The sequence below is a fragment of the Vulpes vulpes genome, chromosome X, assembly GCF_048418805.1.
Source record: "Vulpes vulpes isolate BD-2025 chromosome X, VulVul3, whole genome shotgun sequence".
In the NCBI taxonomy this organism is placed as follows: domain Eukaryota; kingdom Metazoa; phylum Chordata; class Mammalia; order Carnivora; family Canidae; genus Vulpes; species Vulpes vulpes.
This window is the reverse complement of record NC_132796.1, coordinates 113451574-113475959: the sequence shown is the minus strand read 5'-3', so window position 1 is coordinate 113475959 and position 24386 is coordinate 113451574. Positions and strand designations below refer to the sequence as shown.

The 24386-nt window shown below is 38.3% G+C and overlaps 1 protein-coding gene across 17 annotated transcripts in view; it reads right to left on the bottom strand.

Moving 5' to 3' along the window:
• The window catches only part of FMR1 (fragile X messenger ribonucleoprotein 1), a 38089-nt gene extending 14300 nt beyond the window's left edge, over positions 1–23789 (bottom strand). For 15 of the 17 annotated variants that reach the window (XM_026009060.2, XM_026009058.2, XM_026009069.2 and 12 more), the window contains exons 1-9: positions 23440–23731; positions 14228–14280; positions 10877–10970; positions 7994–8065; positions 7569–7717; positions 6163–6256; positions 5963–6079; positions 3541–3711; positions 3369–3447 (exon numbers count right to left, since the gene is read on the bottom strand). In XM_026009060.2, the coding sequence (XP_025864845.2) occupies positions 3369–3447; positions 3541–3711; positions 5963–6079; positions 6163–6256; positions 7569–7717; positions 7994–8065; positions 10877–10970; positions 14228–14280; positions 23440–23490 (880 nt within the window). In that variant the 5' untranslated portion in view covers positions 23491–23731. Of the gene's footprint in view, positions 1–3368; positions 3448–3540; positions 3712–5962; positions 6080–6162; positions 6257–7568; positions 7718–7993; positions 8066–10876; positions 10971–14227; positions 14281–23439 lie in introns of all 17 variants that reach the window. The other 2 variants (XM_072744325.1, XM_026009057.2) reach the window with 2 other exon arrangements.
• Between the last annotated feature and the right edge of the window lie 597 nt (positions 23790–24386).

Sequence of the window (24386 nt, the reverse complement as noted above, 5' to 3'; positions counted from 1 at the left end):
TAAACATACACTAAAAGAAAGGCACATTTTTCAGGCCAATGTGTTAAATATAATACTACTCCTGTGTATCACTCTTAGCTTGTATCAGTATATTAAAAGGTCAAGTATGACTTCTTAATCTCTAGTCACAGTCACAGAATAAAAGATTAAGAAATTACACTTTAAGATAACTCAAAACCACGATGAAAAAACTTATAACCAGTTCAAGATTAAGTATTATTCAATACCATCTGTTCTAACTCCAAAGACTTTGAATACTGCTAATAAACAGGCATTGTTTCCCTCATTTTATAAAATTGAATCATATCCTTAACTGGGAAATGACCACTTTCATAGCCATCATCATGCATTAGTGTAAACCAAGACTCTACAAACAAAAAAAGAACTATTGGTTCTAGAAATCTACATGTGAATCACATTGGCTTCCAGGAGCCCTCTCAAGGTACCTAAAGCACCCTTATACCAGCCAAACTCATCATGTGCTTGTTCCACCATCTCGTCTAAGGCAAGGATAGGGAAAAAATTGAAAGCCAAAATTTGCTTCGAGTCTATCCTACAGAAGAACTCAGGGAAAGCCTCACGACAAGATCTTGTGGTTCTTCTAATCAGCAAAACCTTGGCACTCTTGCCATGTCTGGCAGCCTCACCCCTATAATCTCCTTTGACTGGTTGGCAGTCAGGGAAAAGAACCGATACTAAATCAGGACTCCCAATATAGGGAGGTCCTTTTGTCAATTGTTTCTGCTCCTCTTGTCTTCAAAGGAAAAGAGGTGGGGGGAGAGAGAAGTTACATGGAGTTGTCCCACAGTTTGTTTTTAATCTATGTTACTTACATTTTTTGAATTAATGTGATTTTAATAAAGGTCTAAATGAGTTAGGAAAAAGAAAAATGAACTTGGCACATGTTGCTAATATCTCAACTATCCTAGGTATTACATGTTAACTATAGTTAACTGAATAATTAAACCAATTCACTGTCAAAGTGGATGAAAAACAAGCAAATTTTTAGAAAAGAATGACAAATCTGTGTCAGTACTAGAGAGTTTGTGAAAATAAAAGAGAACACAAATCATATTGTGGGACTCAAAGAAAACTCATGCAATACTAATTAGACCTCTCCCTAAAGATTTGCCTTGCCAAATCTATTATATAAAAATGCTTTCTCAAAAAACTCAACACTGCCAGTGTCATAGTAGACAATCTCTAAAACAGAACTGTTTTATTTTACTCACTAGAAACAAAACAAAACCCAGGCTGATTGTACTTCAGCAGGCTTTCTGGTGAAAGATCACTGCTGGGACCCTCTTCTCTTCAGGTATGACCACAGGTAGAACCTATTTTTAATAGCAGATGATGTAATTCTACTCCACACAATTATTTTCAAGTTTCAACTGACAGCTTACTACAATTCTGCTCCACTAAACTGGAATTGTTCTGAATCAGGAGGAGAAAAGAGAAGTAACATTAACAGGGTCCCCTACTACGTCCAAAGCTTAGGCAATGTACATCTATCTATACCTTTCTATCTACAATCTGTTTAGTTATCACAGCAACTCTGTAAGGTGGACACGATTATTAACATTTTTTTAGAGGTAAGAAAAATAAGATTCAAGGGGGCAGAATCAATTACAAGGTCAAATAGCTACCAAAAAGTGAATTAGAGACTGAAATCTAAATCCAACTTCAACTCCAACACCCAAGAATGTTCCCCTAGAGGCATCATGCCTTCTCCCAAATGAACTTTAGTGAATCTGACACCTAAGTTTCTGTTTGGTAATTACTGAAAAAAAAAAAAAAAAAAAAAACCTGTCTTCTGGCTATATTTTATAAGAATTTCTAAATTTAAAATAACTTTTCTAACTACAAAATGTATGCAATTACTTGACAAACTATAAATAAAAAGAAAATAATTATCATTTAAAACCCTGCTTACTCTGAAGTAATCAGAACAGTGCTATACACACAACTGTGTCCAAGTTATCTCAATAACATTGCATTCTTTAGCTGTCTGTAGAACACAGCCAAATGAATAATCCTGCATTCATTTCACTAGTCTTTATCCTTGAACTAATTTTCTTCAAGAGAAAAATATTATTCCAAGTGTTTTTAATGGCAGAGGAAGATGCTGATTAATTCTATGCTGACAAAAAATAAAAGCAGGTTAAGCAGGACAGAAACTATGGGAACAAAAATGCACAGGAAGGCCGTATTTTCTCATTCTTCAAATCTTCCAAAGGGTGTGTGCTACTTTTTATAATCAGTTGTGCTATCAAGTTCAGAAAATAAAAAAAATGTATAGGCAGTATGTCACAATCTTATGTATAAATTAAAGACATAGATAATATTCTTGATAAAAACTGCAACTTGTTTTGATATGTTCTGCTAACAGTGTCTGCAGCACCTGAAAGTATTGGTAGAGAGTTTCTGGTATTTGTTGGTACTTGTGATGGTGATAGTAATAAAACAATATTCAAAGTCAAAATGAAGAATTACTATTGATGTTGCAAAAAGCCCCAGAGTACATTCAGTTACTTTTAGGTTTGTAACTTACTAAATTTAAGTAACTGACATTCAGACCTTCAACTCAAAATGCTAGGATTTTATAGACCCCTTAGATCAAATAAATACCAATATCCTCCAAATTATAAAGCCCTCAAATATCAATTCATTTTGAAAAAATGTTTAAGATTGATTATTTAAAAGATTTATTTATTTATTTGAAAGAGGGAGAAAGTCCCAAGCAGACTCTACACAGAGCGCAGGGTCCGATGCAGGGCTCAATCCCACAAACCTGAGACTACCACCTGAGCTGAAACCAAGAGCTGGATCCTTAAACAACTATCCACCCCCCCACACAGGGCTCCTAAAGATTTATGTATTTCAGAGAGAGAAAGTGAGCACAAGAATGCGAGTTAGGGGAGGGGCAGAAAGAGAAGGAGAGAAGCAGACCCCCTGCTGAGCACAGAGCCCAACACAGGGCCTTGATCTCAGGACCCCGAGATCATGACCTGAGCCCAAAATCAAGAGTTGGACACTTAACTGACTGAGCCACCCACGCACCCTTTGAAAAAAATGTTTAATTTTAAGATATAGAAAATATACGCTCAAGAGGCTGTACAAAATCTATCCTTCCAGGCACTAATAGGTTTGAACTAGCAAAGCAGTATCTTACATACCTTCTAATTTTTGAGTATTGTATTTATCATATATTTTCTGTACACTGTAAAACAGCAGACCATATTTCAAAGCTTAAGCTTCAATTAAATGACACTCCCCCAAGTATATGAACATGGAATGCTACTTATTATTAACTAAATTGTTTCTAAATGGTGTTTTGTAGTGTATGTCAACAGTAATTTCTGACTCACCAACTAAGTTTCTTGGAACTTGTATGACATCTTCAGCAAATTCAAGAAAGCTTCTAGCCTTTTTCACTGCATCCTGATCCTAACAAAAAAGGGAAAAAAATAGGACAAAAGATGAGCCATGCGAAATATTGTTTGTTATTTTAGAAAAAAAGCTGTATTGTAAAATATTTACCTCTCCATAAATATGAAATGTGCAGGTATCTTCATCTAGATCAATGGCAGTGACCCCAGGTACTTTTCTAGCTTGCTGAATATTAGCACCATGAGTACCAATAGCTAGACCCATCAGATCTTCTCGTACGATAAATTGTTCATGAAACCTTGAGGCAAGTTGCCTTGAACTCTAAAGAGAAATGCACATCTGATTAATATGCTTTATCACCTATTAAGACAACTGTATTTAGGTCAGCCATATAAATTATCTTGACCCTATATATTGGGGGCCTATAAATTAGTTTCAATTGTAAACTAACAGGTTTTAGAAAATACCTTCTATGGCATAAGTACTTTTTAGGTTCCTGAAGGTCTATACCATTTGATATATTTTTGTTAGTAGGAAAAGGCTTATTGTCAAGTTTACAAGGTAACTTTCGAAAACCTATTTGCAAGGCTGCCTTAGTTAACCAATGATATCAATAATGTAATACTTAAGAAGCAGATCAAATGTTCCCAAATAAAAACCAGCTCACCAGATCTGACAGACTCAATGTTATTTAAGTAAAATAAAAATTTAAATATCATCTTTACAGAAAATCGTATTCGTTTTTATTTAAAGGATACATATACATATATATTTTTCTCAGTTTTTTTCCTGGAAACTGCACCATTTATGTAACTTATCATTAGATATTGTGATCTAGATATCCCTCTGATGAAATGGTGACATTAAAACAATACTCTCCTTCCCCTACCTCCCCAACCTGAAGAACAGAATCAAAACAATTGTTGGTGCAGTCATGAAATCAAATGATTACAGAATGCCAAAGATTTACAACTTATCTTGCATACGCACCTGCAACCTAATATGGGAGTCTGTAAGACCTTGTGGTCTGGATCCACAAGTATGATGAATTCTTTCAAATATTCAGTAATGACTGAACTATGTTATACTTGACACCTCAAACTTGTGGATAATTGCTCTCTCTTTAAACAGCATCATCAAAATTTAATGTTTAGTTCTAGCATGCCATTAATGAAAACCAAACATATTAGTGGCTCATGTTGAAAAATGGAAATTTCTTATCTGAATATGTGGATCTCTCTAATATTAGTAGTGAGGAAAGATAGGCATGCACACTAGTTTCTCAGTATTCAACATACCTGCTAATTTGAATGTATGAGTGTAACTACTGTAAACAATTCTTAAAAGTCTAATCATCCATTTTGCGTATCAGAGTAACAAAATGTATCAAATGTTCCTAGGACTTTTCAAGAAGTCTTGTTTTTTGAATCCTGGTTCATTCACCTGGTTTATTCTTTTCACTGATAAATGGTAAGTCAAAGGTATCATAACAGATCATTTAAGAAGAATTAGATGTTTAAGAAGAGGCATGAGTATATTTTGCATAATACAATGAAAATAAGGAGGCTGTTCTGGCCTAAAAGTTTGATGCTCTACCGGCTAAGCTATCCGGGCGCTCTTTCTGGCCTAAAAGTTATGAGAGAATTACTAAAGAAACCACAAATGTGTGAACATAGGGACATCAAGAAAGAATGAGAGTAAAAACCAATTAAACAGACCTCCATGGCCGTAAGGAAAACAAAGTAGCAAAAGGAGGTATGAGTGTCTCCTCTCCTGCTAAGAGTTCAGCAATCAGACATCAAGTGGGAAGGTGGCAAGTTTTACAAGAATATAGCCTTGACTTCCTTCTCTTAATATGCAATTTGCAACTTTTTGTCTTTATTATTTCAACTGCATAAGTCTCTTCCCTCTAATGAAATGAATAATGACAAGGAACTCTGGAACGTGACAGTAATACACTTGAGTTGGGACATTAAAATCCATTTAGTTTCTATGGTAATGGATGGAAGTACTAGATAGTTATCAATGAAAATAAATGTATGGTGATGGAAATTATTGGAAGATTAATAAAAGTAGATAAAATGCACCTTAAGAGACGAAATAGTAAGTTAGGGAAATAGCCTCTGGCAGGAATCTGAAGACAGGAGTTTTAAAGAGTGACAACCAATTAGAATGAAGAAGTTCTATACCCTTTTAAACAGAGATAAACATACATAATGAAAGGAATATGATTAGATATTTAAATACTCTCTAGTACTTAAATGATAACATGTTATATGGAAGAAGCATTGCCTCATTTTATTAGCAGCTTTGATGAACTTCTAGAAAAAGTGAGTTGACCAAGAAGTTCCTTAATATACATCAACTGCTGCTTAATTCTGAAACCTTAGGCATAAAAAAGTTTAGTATGATTAGGCTTTGTATAATTTAATTTTTCAAAATATAAAATATAGGGAATTGCTAAAAAAAAAACAGTAAATAAAGGACAACCTGCCCATATTCAAGTTTTGTAACTCCACAGTTATCATTTCTAGATAGCCTTACACAAGCAGCGCTAGGGAAAGCCACATACCTCTAGCTGCTTACTGGCTTCTTCGTTTCTCAGTATCAGAGACAGCTTAGTGCGCAGACTCCGAAAGTGCATGTCAATTAGCATGTGTGCTCGTTTCGAGGTGACTTCATTAATGGACTAAAGGACATAATTTAACACAATTATTATCAAAGCAAATACTCCAAATGAGTATTCAAAATAGAGAAGTCAAAAACACTCACCAAAATGACAAGCTGATAATTCTCTGGATCATAAGTTACAGAAAAGGCACCAACTGCCTTTTTAAAGTCCTTATGTGCCGATTCTTTGGCACACCTAGAAATAAAAATAATATCCACTGTGAAGTTAAGATGAATAATTACCAACTACAGGCCTAAGTATATGCAGAGATTTGTACTTAGTAAAGAACTGTGAATTCATACTAAACATGATGCATGCAAAATGTTATATATCCATTAAAAAGTTTAGTTCCTTTGCTGTGCATCTCTGAAATACTTTTAGCCTACTCAAGTATTTGAGATTACAAAAAAGGTTGCTTTGCTATTCATCTCTGTAATACTCAGCCCTATCAAGGATCTGAGATTACAGAGAAGAAAAAAACAGTTATGCTCTTAAGGGATTGCTTGTGGTTCTAGATTACCAAAGGTGACATTATTTAGGAGAGTCACTCTCCTCTGCAAGTTTCCTTATTTCAGTTACATATGATTAGCAATTTTCTTAACCTTTGGGGATAACTACAGGGTACTCAATTTTGTTTTGCTGCTTCTTTTCTATAGAAAAACTTCTGACTAATTTAAGGGGGAGAAGGAAATGTATAGGAGTCAGAAAGCACAAAAATTTATACATATATGCAATCTCTCCAATCAAAAAAGCAGGATTCCTATGTACTGTGAACTGCAGGTTAATGTTTATCTGAAGTATGACACATCCAAATCAAACTCAGTATACCCCCCCCCTTTTTTAAAGATTTTATTTATTCATGAGAGACACAGAGAGAGAGAGAGACAGAGACACAGGCGGAGGGAGAAGCAGACTCCATGCAGGGGGACTGATGTGGGACTCAATCCCGGGACTCTGGGATCACGCCCTAAGCCAAAGGCAGACGCTCAACTGCTGAGCCACCCAGGTGTCCCTAGTATACCCCTTTGATGAAACCTTTAAAAAGGAATCTCTTATCTAAAAAGTCTTAACCATTACTCCAGACCAAGAATTAAAAGATGGAGATGACCTCTGGAAGCTTCGTAAACACCTATTACATATTTATCTGAAAATACTAACTTAAAGGAAAAAGACCTGGGGAAGTCTTCATTGTCTAGATTTTGATTTGTAACTTATGACAGATCTGTACTACTCAGTTTTAAAATTTCAAAATTCTATGTATAAAGTTAATTTTAGAAAACAAATGTATATTAGCTATGTATCTAGCCAACTAAGTTTAGACAAGTGCAGTACTGGCTTGATTATACAGCTGAAAAGCTAAAGACATTTTTTTGACTACTTTTGCAAATCATTTTTGCCAAAGGTCATTGAATTTAAAAAGTGTTTTCTATTATTTTAAAATTCATATTCTTTTAAATTAATTGCATATCACCTGTAAGTTCTCAGCACTTCTTGCATACCAACTTACATTTGTCGTAAGTCTTCTGGCACATCCAGTTTGATTTTATGGAAAGTATCTTTTGTGGCAGGTTTGTTGGGATTAACTGATCGTAGACGTTCAATTGTGACAATTTCATTGTATGTAGCATCACATGCTGCATATTCTATCACATAAAACTGAGAGAAATAGATAAAAGTCATTCCTGGTCAGTTTTTAAAGTAAGAACAATAAGCTATACCTATACAGTTATTTTTAAGTTCTCCAAAGGGAAGAAAAAAACTCTATTTGCTCAATTAAGTAAAACACATGAAACATAATGAACATGTAGAGAAAACATTTTAATAAAATGACAAGTTAGATATTCCTTTAAAACAGACATCCACACTGAAATGTAATACCTGGGTTTAGAAAACGCAAATAGTATAAAAAATTTTAAATATGCAGTTTCCTACCTCACCCTTTATCATCCTCACTTTAGCTAACCACCAACAGCAAGGTTCTTTTTCATTTGCTCTGGAATAAACCTACACAAAAATTACAACATAGATTATTTCATAATTAACATCATTCAGAAATCTACAGATTATCAGACATTGAAGAAAATTCTTAAAATGAGCCAGGTATCTCTCAAACCCATTTGTTATATACCTTAAAGTAGACTGCAACCCTATAGCTAGGCAGAGAAACATAATCAGAAACTGCTTGATTACCTGGGAGAGCCCTGTACAAAGCACTTTCCTATTTTCTTTGTTTCAGGTCAGTAATAATCAGTCCTCTGTATATGAATGCTCAAGAAAAGCAGATTGTTCATAAACCTGGGCATACTTTGCTTGGATACTTTGTGAGCTATGAAAACATATCTAAAAATGTATATACTCGTTTTTCTTTTTCTCTAATAAGCAAATAACTAATTGGAAATTATTGACCCTGGCCTACTGCGTGGTTACTAAATAGGTGAGACCTCTGACTACTCAGTCCACTAAGGATACCACCCCGGCATTCATGTCTCCTGGTGCCTAAATGAACAGATTCCTGGTCACTCTCTGGTCTCCTGTTCGCTTTCTCTCTCCGCTAAAATGGACAACTCCATCCTGGCAATCCTGTGGATACCACCCTCCTGCTCTCACATACTGGATCAGTTCTTCTAACCAATCTCTCTGGTGATCACGTGAAAGTTCACTTACGATGTGCAGCATGGAACCTTTTGTAAAGACACTAGCAAATCAAAATTAATGGGACAGTATACATGGAGAGAGAAACAAATACTCAGAAGCAGAAAGAAGCAGGGAGACAAGGAGGATAAGAGAGGAAAGGAGAGAGAGGTCAGAGCCTAAGGGTGATGAGTAACTGAAGGGGGCAGTTCTTGCCTCCTTTTACAATTGAAGTTAACAGTCACACAACACAGTGACTAAATACAGCTTAACCTGCCCTTTCTCTCTTGCCCCCATCACTTCGTCTCAATTCTGCTCTAGCCAAAGAAATAACCCAGTTAATGGGATCCCTAGGTGGCGCAGCGGTTTGGCGCCTGCCTTTGGCCCAGGGCGCGATCCTGGAGACCCGGGATCGAGTCCCACGTCAGGCTCCCGGTGCATGGAGCCTGCTTCTCCCTCCGCCTGTGTCTCTGCCTCTCTCTCTGTGACTATCATAAATAAAAAAATTTTTTTAAAAAATTAAAAAAGAAATAACCCAGTTAATTGTTAAGTAATACAGGGAGGTCATCGTGGCAACAGCAACTCACTGGTCACCCATCTTTATGTGACAAAATTGGGGGGGGGGGGGTTCTCTCAATCAGTTGCTACCATGAGCATTCCTGATACAGACAGACCAAAAGACCCGGTGTCTTGTGTCCCTTTTATAGTCTAAGTTAATGGTTATAAAATACAGTGACTAACACAATTTAACCTACCTTTCCCTCTTGCCACCATCAATCCCTTTCATCTCTGTTCTAGCTAGAGCAACAATCTCAGTTATGTATCACTGTCAAGTAATACTGTAAGGCCACTCTAGCAAAGTATTTCATTGGTCTCCACCTGTTATGTGACTCAGTTGGGGAAAAAGTCTCTGCTGTCCACCCCAACATTATCAGAGCATTTCTGACATAGATCAAATGTCCTTGCCTTCAGGAAGCCTGTAGTCTCCTAGGGAAGCAGACAACTAAAGGTCCTCAAGTACAGACAATGTGTTTCCTACTAGGATCCCTCACAACACCAAGCCCACTCCCTTATATCTAATAGATACTGAGTACATTTTTGGTAACTAAATAGTACTTTATTCTATTCCACTTTAGAAAGAGAAAAGAACACAGGCCTGGACATCAAGAGGCCTTCCCTGAGTATTGCCTAGAATACTACTCCTGCCCCTATTATCACCTTGCATCCTCTTACTTTTTTCCTTCCATCTGCCATGATATTAGCTACCCTGACTAGAATGTGACCTCATCAAAGGCAGGGGACTCTTCTGTTTCACTATACCATCTGTACCCTTGCACAGGAAAGAAGAATTCAAGGACCTAGTACACTTTACCTTACCTGTATATAAATGTCTACTTAGCTGCCTCCTTCATACCACAAATATTCATGAATTTGCAACTATTAATAGGCCTTGTGGAAAAAAGAAGAGAAGCAGCTTAAAATGGTGTGAAAAGGGAGGAAGGAGAGGACACTACACAGATCAACTACAATATAAAACAGACTCCGAGTGCTTTAAGTCCTCAAACAATTTTCAGTGGCTAGAGAAATTATAAACACAATGTTTCTGTTAATGTGTTATATCTCTATAGCACATTTTGATCAAAGACATCAATGGCACATGTGCAGGTGGTTCACAGCATGTCCAGTGAAAAGATGTTTTCCCTATATGTGTTTATACTAAAACTCACAGATGAATTTTTCATAATACACCAGGAGGATTTACTGCTACTTAAAGAAATTCTAGAATGCTGCTCTATTATAAGGCATGATTTCTTCTCCTTTATGAAACTAATTTTCCTAATCCATTTTGCTTAAAATGGAGACAAAGTTGTAAGCCAACAATACATTATTCAAATAAAGATTCAGAGATTCAAGGAAAAGGCAAAAGGAATTTCCTAGCAGGCAAAGGAAATCAGTACTGACTTTCAATGATGTGCCCTCAGTGCTGCTTAAGAAGCCACATATAAACATCACGGGGTATTTTCAGATCATTATTAAGGTGGCTCAGTCAAAAGCACATGTCCATCACAGCTATAATTTTCAAGGTAGTTTAAGCAGTGTTAAATAGGAGGGGTATAAAACACACAGGCAAATTCAATGCTTCCCACTCCAGTGCTTAGTAACTTGAGGGCAGGGGAAACTTACCTCAACTTCATCACTTTCGTTTATATCTTTATTATAACCTACAGGTGGTGGGAATCTCACATCATGGAATGGAATCTGCCTCTCTGGCTGCCAGCTGCAAATAAGCAAATACATAATTAACATTCTTTTTGGTTTGATGGAAATAATGACCACACTGCCATCAACTCTTGGTTAAGTGTGACCCTCTGTTTTTCTAGTTTAAAGAGGCAAATGCTTTGAAAACAGTCAGTGTTCTGCTGAGTCGGGCATAATGGCAATGTAGAGACATTTCAACAAAGTATGCATGCAGCATAGCAGCCTTGTAGTTCTGTTTGGAATAGTCCTCTAAACACAACAGATCAACATTACAATTTTCCAAACAAGTCTTTCTTTCAGTAATATCAACCTCTAAGAGTGCTAAATGCAAGGCCACAACAGCAATTTCGTCTGATGCTTAAATTAAATGTTAGTAAGTGTTAGTAACATCATCACCATACTTCCACTTGCAAAAGAATTTTTTAAGCACATTCTAAGGACCACAGAAACTGGTCCTAAATGCCCTCTAATTCCCAAGCAAAATGGGGCAGTCAGCACATCAGCAATTCACAACTCACTTTTCCCCCTTTAAATTTTAGATCCCACGAGGTGGTCAATTCTTGCCATGGATAGCTGGCTGCTGATCAGCATGGCCTCGTGGGGTCTGCTAAACCACAGAAACCCGATGGAGACAGCCTATAGGAGTTTGGTAAGTTGCCTATGTTTTTAAATTTAAAATGATATGGAACAATTTTGAAAAACACCAAATTATTCTTTTATATCCAAAATGATATTAAATATTAAAAGACAAACTGCAAAAACATTGGAGGATTCAACTGCTGCAGCAGTCATTTCTTGTTTTCTGAAGAGCTTTCTTTAGTAAAATTGGACTGAAAAAAGTGCTAATTTTTTTAAAAGATTTTATTTATTTATTTGAGAGCAAGTGTGCAGGGGTGGGGGGTGGAGGAGGGAGAAGTATGGAGGGGGAGAGGGAGAGAATTTCAAGCAGACTCTGTGCTGAGCACAGAGCTCGACTTGGGGCTCACTCTCAGGACTCTGAGATCATGAGCTGAACCAAAACCAAGAGTCAGATGCTTACACAACTGAGCCATCCAGGTACCCCTAATTTTTTTTTTTTTTAAAGAAGAGCCATATATAAGAAGGGTAGGTAATTAAGTCAGAACTTGTGGAAATCCAATTAGGCCTGTATTATATGGAACCCTTTCTCTGAATTATACACATGTGAAAACTATGAAGCTTTAGAAAACATTGTCTTTACTTCAGAAAAGCCTTTTTATATTTACCGAAAATCAATGACCATTAATATGTTATAAATTCATTGCTAAATGTGATTCAAAAAAATACATAATTTTCTAAAGGATGATTTATTTTAAGTCTTAAGTGTACACAGAGAAATTCAAATTCTTCATTCAAAAATGTGAAATATGGAAGTTAAACACATAGTATCTAAAATAAAGTGGTATTATAGTAATAGGAATTTATGACTGAAAGGAAAGAAAGGGTAAATACAGTCCAAAGTTCTATAAAACATTAGTTTTTTTTAACAGAAAAACAAAAAGAAAATGCCCAAGAAAGGGCAGAAACTACTTTGGTAGAGACCTATCATACCCTAGTGATGTGCTCAAACCCAGTGTTGAATTTCAAACATACTTCATGTACACAAGGAAAACAGCTTATTTGTTTCAAATTCTCAGGACGACATCTTGAAGAGAAACTTTTATGCAGCTATAATACAGAAGAGAATTAGAAGGTCCGAATGTAGAATTATTCTAGGTTTATAGTAGAAATCTGAAAACAAAAGAGAAACTGATCTGATGAGTTAGTATATTAACCAGACACATTCTTAAATGCATGGAGGAAATGAGTGTTTGCTTAACACTTTAAACACTATAGGAGAAATTAAAAGTGGAAAATAAAGAGAACTCTTCTTTTATGGGAAAGTGTTTATCTAATAATGGGAGCAAGCAGATAAAAGTATAATTACAAAAAAAAATTACTCTCAAGTTATCAAAGATTGTCCTGTTAAAAGAGTGATATTGCAGTCTAGTGTATAACCACACAAATCCATGGATACTAGAAACAGCAGAGGCAAATTCTGGAACTTTTGGCTCTATGCATTCTGAAAAAGTTATTCGATTATTCATACTTATATTCTGGACTGAGACTAGACTAGAGCTGAGAATAGGGTTGGATATTCTAAATCCTTTTATCTCTGTCCCCTGAATGTGTTACAGGCATCCAAGAATACTACTACTTTGTCCTCTTGGTAGCTAAAAGAATCTAACAGTCAAATTATAGTATGTCTGGGTAAGATATGATATTTTAACAAATTTACTGATGTAACTCACATACCATATAATCCACTTGTGCATGTACAATTCAGTGGTTTTAAGTATATTAACAGATATGTACAACCATCACCAGCCGCATTTAAGAACATTTTCATCACCTCCAAAGGAAATCCTATGCCCTTTAGTTATGATTCTCCCCACCCCCACCCCCAAGCAACTACTAATCTATTTCTTTTCTCTATAGATTTGCAACCTGCTTTTGGGATACTATCAATTCTCTTAGTACACAAAATCCAAAATGTTGTAGTTGTTGACCATTCTTCAGAGTTCAATATGATCCTAAGATCATGATCACATCAACACTCTGGCTAAGCTGTTTATACGTACTTTAGAATTTTGAATTGCTACTCTGAAAATAGCCCTTATTACTTTTCAAAAAATTTAAGTCAAGAAATTTGTCTCTTGATAAAATGCTAACATCTATATGTCTTCATATGGCTAACATTCGTAGGCCTATAAGTATTTCTATTTACTCTTGTAGCAGAAAAGATTGGTTACCCCTGTTACTGATTATAAATACATGAAAACAGATGTAAAATAATATGATTATTCCTGATAAAATATACTAGACAACTAAAACCATCGATTTTAGATTTAATATTATAAAACCCACATTAATTTTACCAATACTCATGAATTCATTCATTTTCATCTTGTAACAAAGATTTCTATCCAAACTCTCAGTTATTAATACAGAAGTATCTGGTTTCTTTTTCACATTCAAGGGGACGGAAATGTAGGCATCAAGGTTAAACGAAAGGGATCTCTAAGGTCATTAGGCGGAACAGTCATTCCATTGGTTTTATCATGGAGTTGTTCAGGAACTTCCTGGTCAGTAACATGAAGATCCACTCCTGAAAAACACTCAAACTAGACCTGAAATATTTTAAATGAGGAATAAAAAGAATAATTACTATAAAAATATTTAAGAACCTGAACATTAACATTATAGCAAGACACTTACTTGTTTTCAAATGCAACTGTTATTGAATCTTCATGAACATCCTTTACAAATGCCTGTAAGAAAAACACCAGGTAAATTAACTTCTAAGCTTAAGACCATGTTTTTATTTAATTTTATAGAGATATCAAATATTTTCTGTTTAAGAAAAAAATGGAGCTTCAAATGAAAGTTTGTCTGTTTGTGAGGATGACCCATTCGTGGATCACATCTTTATTTAGCCACCTACTATGTGTGAGGCCCTAGGAATACAGATTAATTAAAACAAAACATGAAAAAGACTGCTCCGGATTTCAGCATCTAATGAGAGAGTGAGAGAGCAAAATAATTGAAAATTACAATGCAGGTGGTGAGTACAAACCTGGAGGTGCACTTTAGGCTAGAATTATTGAAAACAAAGAAATTTTTTCCACAAGCCACGTGCCAGCCTGTATAGGTCTGCTGTAACTTATCTTTTTCTCCTTAATAAATTTTTAGGAGAATACCACAGTAAATGACCAAATATAATCTCAAATCTAGGTATATACAAGCACACTAAATTTTCCTTAACAACAATATGCTGCTAATACCACTAAAATGTCCAATTACCAGAGTTTAATTAAATTCTCAATCTCAGAGGCACTTGAAGGAAAAAACAGTAATACAAAGTAGAGGTTTAAATCTTTTAAATCTGATGACGCAATTGCTAGTAATCTGCAGAAAGACATAACAGAAGTAATAGCTAACTAATTATCAAGAATTCTTTAATCAGCATGCCGTCCATAATTCTATAAAATGACATAACTAAAGTAATAGCTAACTAATTATCAAGAATTCTTTAAGCAGCATGCTGTCTGTAATTCTATAAAATTAAGTTTTTAATAGGTGCAGGAAAGGAGGTTTTGCTTTTGTTTTGACAATTAGAGGAGTAGGGTAAAGCATAAAGAAACCCAAGGGGCTTTATCTTAATTCATTTTAAAATGGCTTGAGAGATTTAAGCTTCTTACTCAAAAGTGTTCTGTACACGTTTCTCTCCTTCCTTGGTTTCTCCCTGCCTGTGGGATTATGGCCAAACTCCTTTTCTGGCTGTAAAAGGCCCTTCAAGACCTGGCCCCACCCCTCACCTCTCCAAGCTTCATCTTTCACATCCCTGGAGGCTATGATCCAGCAAAGTGCTAAACTACTGGGCCTCTCTCCCTAAATGCTGTTCCTTCTTTCTCATTGTCCTTCCCCTCTTTTCATCTAGCTACATCCTATTAGTCTCTTAGGTTTCAGTTCAGATGTCACCACCTAGGGGAAAACCCAGATTAGATTAAATTCCGTCGTTTGCATTCTTATAGCATATCCCATGCTTATCCCTACCATAAACTTACCCCACCATATTATTATTATTTCCCCATTAAGAGTAAGTTTTCTAAGGTCTTAATATTTAGTTGGGCTTCAGAGTGCCTACTAAGAACTCCGTGAGTAGTTATCAAATGGATCACTGCCTAAAGGGTTCCTATCCTACCCTTTGAGGAAAAGCGTGCTGTGCACACATAACTGTGCGTGGTGTTATGTTCATCAGGGAAGACAAATTGAAGAAGGTGAGTTTCCTTATGAAACTTTGAAGGCTGAGAAAGAATTAGCCACACAAAAGGGAGTGGAGGATAGGAGAGGTCGGCCAGGCCTAAGGGGGAGGGGTAGGAACAAAAGCTCTGACCTGGACACACAGTTTAGGGTATGGTAGAAATAAATCCTTTGTGGGCAAGGAAGCCCACACAATTCGATGGGGAAAAAGAACAGTATTTTTAACAAATGGTGCCGGGACAACTGCATATCCACGTGCAAAAGAATAAATTTTTGACCCTTACGTCAGACCACATACAAAAATCAACTTCAAGTCTTTTTTTTTTTAAATAGTTACTATAGGTCATAGTTTAATGTTCTCTCTTAGTGGCACATACAATAATGACAACTTAAAAATCAGTGTTTAGATTCTATGAGGGAGGTTGGTTTTCCATTATCTGGAGGGCATTTTTTCCTTTCCTTAATTTATTCTCAGACATGTTTTTCAGGCATTATTTGAGATGACATCAGCATGTCCCCACCAGGGCACTTTGTTACATTTTTGTTTTTCTTAGATGCCAAAAAGATGGGACTTTCAAATAAATTTTTGAATTTTCAAATAAATCTATTTGAGGGAGCATGAGAGAGAGAGAGAGAGAGCAAGCGCATGCAGAGGAAGAGCTGCAGAGGGAGAAAGAGAAGCAGACTCTGCTCAAACTTCAAGTCTTTGAAGATGTTTACCAAGACATTTTCATTGGATCACTTGCTTGTTTATAGTTCTAGCTCTGGTTAGTTCTTGGTTATTCTTAATTTTAAAAAGTAAGCTCCCCAAATTATGAAGAATAGGAATAACAGACCCCCCCCCCCAGCCCCATTTCTCCCTTCTCTTTACCTGATAGCTAATACCGAATTAACAATCTGCTTTTAGGGGAAGGGAGTCCACCGTGGGCTAAAATCAAGATCCCTTATGTACCATGAAAGGCCATTGCTTCTGTTTTCATTCTTGTCTGAAGGTTTATGTTTGCATGTCTTGGCAGTAATTAACGTAAGTTCCTTATTGTATATTATGCTGAAAATGTTAAGTCCTTTAGTCAGTTAAGGGAACCTTGTTACAGCTAAGTGAGGAACTGTTCTCACTTAATCAGGCATCTTTCCACTACCACTGACCTTGTCTAAAACTATTCTAACTATTCCACTATAGCAGCCATTGGCCATATGTGATTAAATTTAAATTAATTACAATTAAATAAAATGAAAAAGCAGTCTCCCAGTTATACTTGCCACATTTCAAGTGCTCAATTATTGCCACATAGGGCTTAGAGTGCCTACTGTAGTGAATAGCATAGGTAGAGACCATTTCCAATACTGCAGAAAATTCCATTGTATGGCACTGATCTAAAACATTTACAGGGGCGCCTGGGTGGCTCAAGTCGGTTAAGTGTCCAACTCTTGGTTTCAGCTCGGTTCATCTCAGGTTGTGGGATCGAGCCCCACCTCAGGCTCTGCACTGGGCATAGAGCATCCTTGGGATTCTCCTTCCCTCCCCCCCTACTTCCCTCTCTAAAAAATAATAATAGTATTAAAAATTTTCCAAACATGGGGGACTGATTTCAAACCCACCTTAAAAGCATTCTAAAAGTCTTATTACTTTATAGCTGCATTTTTCTGTCACAAAGTTATTGCATAGTTTAATCATACTCATTCATCACATTTGCCTAGTTCCTAATATCAAACATTCCCTCAAAGGAGGAAGGTCTGCAACTGTTGTGACTATTAACAACCAAAGGCTTCGGAAAGCAATTCCGGATGTAGAGTGTCAGAAACAGTTTGAATAATCATACGGCCTACTAGCCCATGGCCTTCAAGTTAATGAGGCTTATCTATATGTGGATGTTTGCACAATTGTTCCAAAATCAGTCATTTTTAGTCACTTTGCATATTAAGTAAATACAGAAGGTAAGTAATACCTTCTCCTTGCTACTGTAATACACTGACTAAAACAAACTATTGGTTACATCTCTCCTGCACTCACACCAAGGACAAACACCTCTAACGCCTTTTTACTAAACTGTCACCCACTTCCAACAAAGGTCCCATCCTCCTGCTGCTCATCACACTTTCTCCAACAGCTGTTCTTTTAGCCACCCCTCCCTTACTCCAATACTCTTCCCCTTGTTCCCTGGGTATCGCCAGAGCACCATCACCCCCACCTGCCACCATCAGGAAAACTACATTTTGTTCTGATCCCAAGCAAAGTTGGTATTTGGGGAGAAGACAGGTTCAGGGGATTCCTGAGAGGTTACCAAAGAAGGCAAACAGAATGAGTTTGAATACAATGCACAAAAGGAGCTGCACTGTTCTGAATGAGAGCTAGGGATCTTATAGGAGTCGGTAACGAGACCTGGGTTCAAAATTTTGGTTCTACAAGATAAGCTGTGAGACTCGACTCTCCAAGTGGTCTCCCTGCCTCAGATTCCTCAAATGCAAGTACAAAAGGATACAGGGGAACTGGACCTGCTTTCTAAGGGTGCTGTAATGAAATCAAACATGTCTATTGTCTACTACAATGCCCGCATGTCACATAGTTGGCACTAAGTAAATTGGAGGTAAAGCAGAGAGGGGCGTATTTTATAAAAGATGCAGAACCATAAATACTATTGCAGTTGAGAAAGCTACGTCTTAAAGCACACACACAAAAAAAGACTTAAAAATTGGGATACAAAAAGAAAAGGCTATTTCCTCGAAGAAATACTAGAAGGTTGTTTACAGACTCAGAGAAGACAAAAACGTAACAAAAATCTTTGGGGTTTGAGAAAGGTGCTAAAGTGCAGAAAGATATAGGCTCCTCATGAGAATAAAGAAATCAAAAAGTCATTATGTGATCCCCAACTTATTGGCAAATAGATCAAAGAAGCAATCACAAAATCATACTTACCAAAGTGTGCAATGACTAGAGTTATCCAATTCAAACATTACATTATGAGGATTGATGAAACTAAAAAGTCCATCCTTATTTGGGTGAACTCTTAACCCTCACCGTCAATCTCATACCCCTTAGCTTAGTAAACTCATGAATGAGTCACTGGTCACAAGAGCACTTGTACAGACAAAATTTCAATATAAGCCCCTGACCACCACTGACTACAACCACCACTGACTACATTATCACTAAAGACAACACATGTAGTGTAATGACAACTCTCATTAGAAAAAAATGCAGAGCAGTGCAAAATGTCCCTCTTAAAGAAAACGCATAGGACCAGAGGATAGGGATATATAATTCAAACCCAAGGCTTCCCATATAAAATTAGTTACCACTTTGCCACCTTTGTTTGTAGGCACTAACAACATAAAGGAATTAACAATGGAGAGGGAAAAGCACAATTAACAGCATCAACAACCTTTCAAACCACACAGCACAGGTCCAGGAATACTTGACTTTACTTGGGCACTTAACACAAATTCTGAGAAAAATGCATTCTTTCTGATTCATCCTGACCCCAAGACAACACACAGGGAGGGAGAGAGAATAGTATGAACTTTCCTGTGTGTGTGTATTCTAACTTTTTAATACTTCAGTTCTCATGTGTTTCCAACATAACAAAAGCAGATTTTATAGCAAGGTCAGAGATTGTCAACTTTCTCTTTCCTTAGTAGGCATTCATATGATGAAATACAGTATAATACATCAAGTTGTGAGAGTTAATAAAAGAGGAAGCAGATAGGTAAGCTGAGTAGGTCATGACATCTTTGCATCAATACTAAAAAGTGGCAGCATCACCTTCCAACTGTAAAGAATGCTAAGGAGGTGTTACAGCAACAAAATATAATCAAGGATTATAATGAAGTAAGAAAATAGGCAGGAAATCAAATGCAGTTCATTTTCTCAAGCTAAATTTCATCATTTCAGGAAGTCAATCTATCTGATCTCAAATTCCAGATCGGAGGACCCTTACTAGCTCTGCTGCTTAGTAGTAAGCCACTTACCTAATCTCTCTGTACATTTCCATCTTCATCTATGAAGTGGAAATAACAACAGGACCTCGGGATTGTGGTAGAGGATTAAGTAAATTATTTAGAGATGTCTAGAATAGTGCCTGGCACCTAGAAAGCTCTCAGTTATTGTGATCATGACTGCAGTCATCTCAGGTGCACCTTCCCACAGTGGACAGGAATCAGAAACTCAATTATTGTATCACTAAATTTTGCATTTAATTAATAATTTGGAGGTTTTTCAGAATGTGTGACCATGAAGTTGGAAAATGCACAGTTCAATGGGGGAAAAATAATGCCTCCACAAAGACACCAAACATTAAAAAGTTAGACTTGGGGAAGAAAAAAAGATGTGGTTGACCTGAATAATTCACTTCCTTGAAGTACATAATAACATCTGTATGCAAAGTTAGATCTAGAGACTTCAGAGAAAACACGAATAATGCCTTACGCAAGTTTATTTGTGGTAAAACACTGATTTCTAGCAGGCTAGGTAACTAACGTGACATGCTAGGCCACTAATGTCTTAAAAATATTTCCTCCTGACTGTACATTTTGTCATAGGTAGCTGCTAGTTCCATAATATTACTCACCATGTGAAAGCTATCCTGATATCAAACTTAAAAACATAAGATATATTAGATGAAAATCTAAAAATAATACAATTTAGCTTTCTCACACCATATTACAATAACGAATCAGATATCAGTCACTATATTTTCAGAAAACAAAAAGGTGTTAAACCTTATGTTTCCAACACACGATTTATGCATCTTCAGCAATTTTCATACTGGTACCCAAAACCTAAGGATCAGGATATACTAGTATATTCATATCAGAATGACATACATTCTATACATAAAATGGAGTTAAATTCATTTTCATTCTCAGTACACCAAAATTAAAGTCCCCCCTCCAAAGAAACCCCCAACATAAAAAAAACCCGCAAAACACTATACTATTTTAGGTAGATGTCCCTAGAAAAAAGACCTTATTTCAACATTATGCATTTAGGAAACACTTCGTAAAGATTTTGTGAGGTTTATCCAAGGGACTTCATGTCTTAAATAAGATAAGAGTTTAAGGTGTACAGACTAACTTTCTAAGTCAAAGTAATACCTAAGCACAAAAGTAGTGGCTCTGACAACTACTAAATCTAACTTTCAAGTGTTTAAGAATAAACAGAAGGAAAAATAGAAATGAGCTGTCCAATCTTAGGGTTTAGGTTTCATGGTTCTGTTAATTCTGAATCCTGAGCTTTATTTTGCAAAGAAAGAATCCACATATGTCCAAGTATACTTTATCCAGTTTATACTGTAAACTTGGACCATGTGCTCAGAAGATGGGGAATCATTCCTTGCAATATGGTGGTTCTGTTAGGCAAATCAAAGTCCAATTCACTAATACTGAAGTCATCTGAGTTGTTCAGTTTTTTAAAGGCTTTTCTATCAATTTGATGAACAGGTCCCTATTTTTTCCTGAATGTAACATTTCTCCACAGTAGTTCATTTTTTATTGGTCTTTATTTCCCATATTTTTTGCCCATCTCACTGGATAAGCAACTCGGTTTACTTTTTGCTTTACTTTTGTAACTCACAACAATGAGTCCTATAAAAACTTGAACCTTTTTCTACCAATACAGACCATTCGAAGTTTTCTGAAAAATAAACTTTAAGTAAATGTAATAGCAATTTCTCTACGCATATTTGACCAAGTTTCACATTTCTCCTCAAGGAACTAAGGGACAATCCATTTTTGTTATTCATCTTCAAATTAAGCAAATTTGTTAAAGACAATTAAAATGGGGGATTAATAGGCAAGATAGAGGATTCTTATTATATTCCAATCACCTTGCAGACAAAATCACCAGAGCAAATCATTGGTTGCTGCTGGAAGAGAACAATATGTCCTTCAACACCCCGATGTGCTACTTAGTAGCCCCTCCTGTAGCAGGCAAACTCCACTGGAAGACGTTAACAGTGGTGTCCAATCTTACCAAATATTACAGGCCTATTAGAATACTGCTCAATCATTAATCGCTACTTATATTTATTACAGTTAGTACCACAAATCTGGTGAGCAAAAGTACCAATCTAGGAACCAGATGATTCTACACTAACTAGCAGGAATCACTATGGATCACCGAAATAAATACAACCAAAATTTTGACTGCAGAGTCAACTGAGACAATTTTATATTGGTGAGAATGTTAACATAAACGCTGGGTTTCTTCCTTTTACAGCTACAGGTTTTATCTTTTGGCTCAAAGTATGAACAGTTTACATAGTTTACCCACTTATGAAATATGCTGATCTCCAAATACCTCCACAGAACTGGTAAACATGAAGTCAATTGTTAGTTTTCCCATTGCAAACGGGTCTCATATGAAACGTGTAAGTTATGCTATACTAAATTTAAGAATTGTGTTGGACAACAATAACTAATTTCCATGCTTCTTTCCATATGTACCTTTTACTGCCAAAATACTGTACTAAGGTGGGATATTACCTACAGAAGTTATAGAGGAACATTCAAGAGAAAACAAGAGTCTATAAATTATGAGATCTAGACTAAGTATGTATCAACAGATGCAGAACCGATACATCAACATATTTCTAAACCTCCTTTTGAAAATCTAAGCTATTAGTTGATCTGCAGTGGTGTAACGTAAAAAAGAAAAATCCACAGTAATACTATGCATGTCTATTTAAAACCTGAATACCGTCGACTGCAACATTACACATTCAGAGAAGACAGTCAAGTACTTGGAGCACAACACAATTATCTCTACTCACGATTTAAAATTCTCTAGTAATAATGCACTCTCAGTTAATTGCCTGAAGTTTCGTGGCAGACATTCAAGGCCTTTGGAGGGTTAAATTTTTTTTTTTCCTTAAGCAGCAGAGTTGCTATAATGCTTGTAGATGCTGAAGCATCTGAATTCCTGGATTTGGCCGCATTTACAAGAAGGGAGAGGGAACGCGAATATTTAAGATTACGAACTTCTCTAATGCATTACTCGGTTATGTCAGGGTCTTCCTGAAACTTTTGGATCTAAAATCTCTTCTGAAATCCACAAAGAGAGGCCACCAAAAATCAGTTGCCATTGTGAGTCGGTGCGGACTACAGCTTCTTACTACTCTTTCTCCACACCCCTTGCCCTGAACAGTGGAGCTCTCCGAAGTCCCAATGCTGGACCGGAAAAGAGAAGCCAAAGGAGATCTCAAAAGCTCTTGGCAAGGCAGGAGGCGGCTCGACGGAAGCGCCCCCCGCTACTCAGCAACTACCCACACGTCAGGCCCGGATCCCACTGGGAGAGGATATTTAGGAAAGGGAAATAAGCCGTCGCCGGCAGTTCGCGCGGATACCGGCCCTTCCCGCCAGGATCCTGTACCTGCTGCCGGCCCTTGGCCATCCCCGGCTCTCCGTCTGCTCCCGAGAGGACACCTTCGTCTCCTCGCCCGCTCTCATTCCCACAGGCACCGGGGCCTCTCGCAGGAGAGGCAGCGGGGCTCGAGGGGCTTCCTACAGGCCCCAAGTCCAGTCCTCCTCTCCCAAACACCATCCCAACGAGTGCTCCCCGGCCCCCGGGAGCGGCGCTCGGGAAGAGGGCCCCAGGCCTGGCTCCCGCCGAGGCCGAGAAGAAAAGGGAGGGAAAGGAGGGCGAAGATGGGGCCTGCCCTGGAGCCAAGTACCTTGTAGAAAGCGCCATTGGAGCCCCGCACTTCCACCACCAGCTCCTCCATCTTCTCGAAAGCCCTGCTCGCGCCGGGAGCCCGCCCCCGAGAGGTGGGCTGCGGGCGCAGGAGGCCCAGCCGCCGCCGCCGCCGCCGCCGCTGCCGCCGCCGCGCTCTCGCACGCCCCCCGGCAGCGGCGCCGCCGTCACCGCCGCCACCCGCGCTCGCCGTCGGCTCACCGCCCGCTCGGAGGCGGCCCCTCACCGGAAGTGAAACCGAAACGGTGCCGAGCGCCTGACTGAGGCCGAAAGCTCCGACCGCTCCGCGTGTAAACAGTGAAACCGCGTCACGTGACCGACACCGCCCCTCCCCCCGCGGGCTTGGCCCCACGGTCCCGCCCTCTTTCTCCCCGCGGGCCCAGGAGCGCGCGCATGCGTGCTGCTGGGGCACCGGCTGGGGGCCGGGCCCGACGTAAGGCGCGCGGGCTCGGCGTGCGCGGGCTCGGCGGAGGGCGGGAAGGCGGGAAGGGCGGTGACAGGTTGCGCCGCTGGCCGAGGCGGCGGCGCTTGGCGTCGCTTGGCGTCGCCCGGCGAGGGCCAGAGCGCCTGTTCCTGTGGAAGGTCAAGCAGAGGCGTGGGAACGGTGCTCCGCAGCGTCACGTGTATGCACTTATCCGAGTGCGGGCTGCCTTGGGTTGGAGGGTTCGTTCAAGTGGGGCAGAGGCTCATTGAGCTGGCGGTGCAGGAGGGGACAAGACGAAAGGTGAAGAGTCACACTGAAGACGACTTTGAACTAGTAACAGTGGCCTCCACGGTGACCCAGCCTTGTGTGACCCTTAGAGGCAGCAGGTGGGGGTCACGCCGCTCCCAACGCAAGACCTTTGGGGCTGTCCTGTGGCTACATCCTGGGCCCCCTGAGGGCAGCGGACTGCGTCAGGACCTCCGGAAACGTCAGTCCGCCCTCAC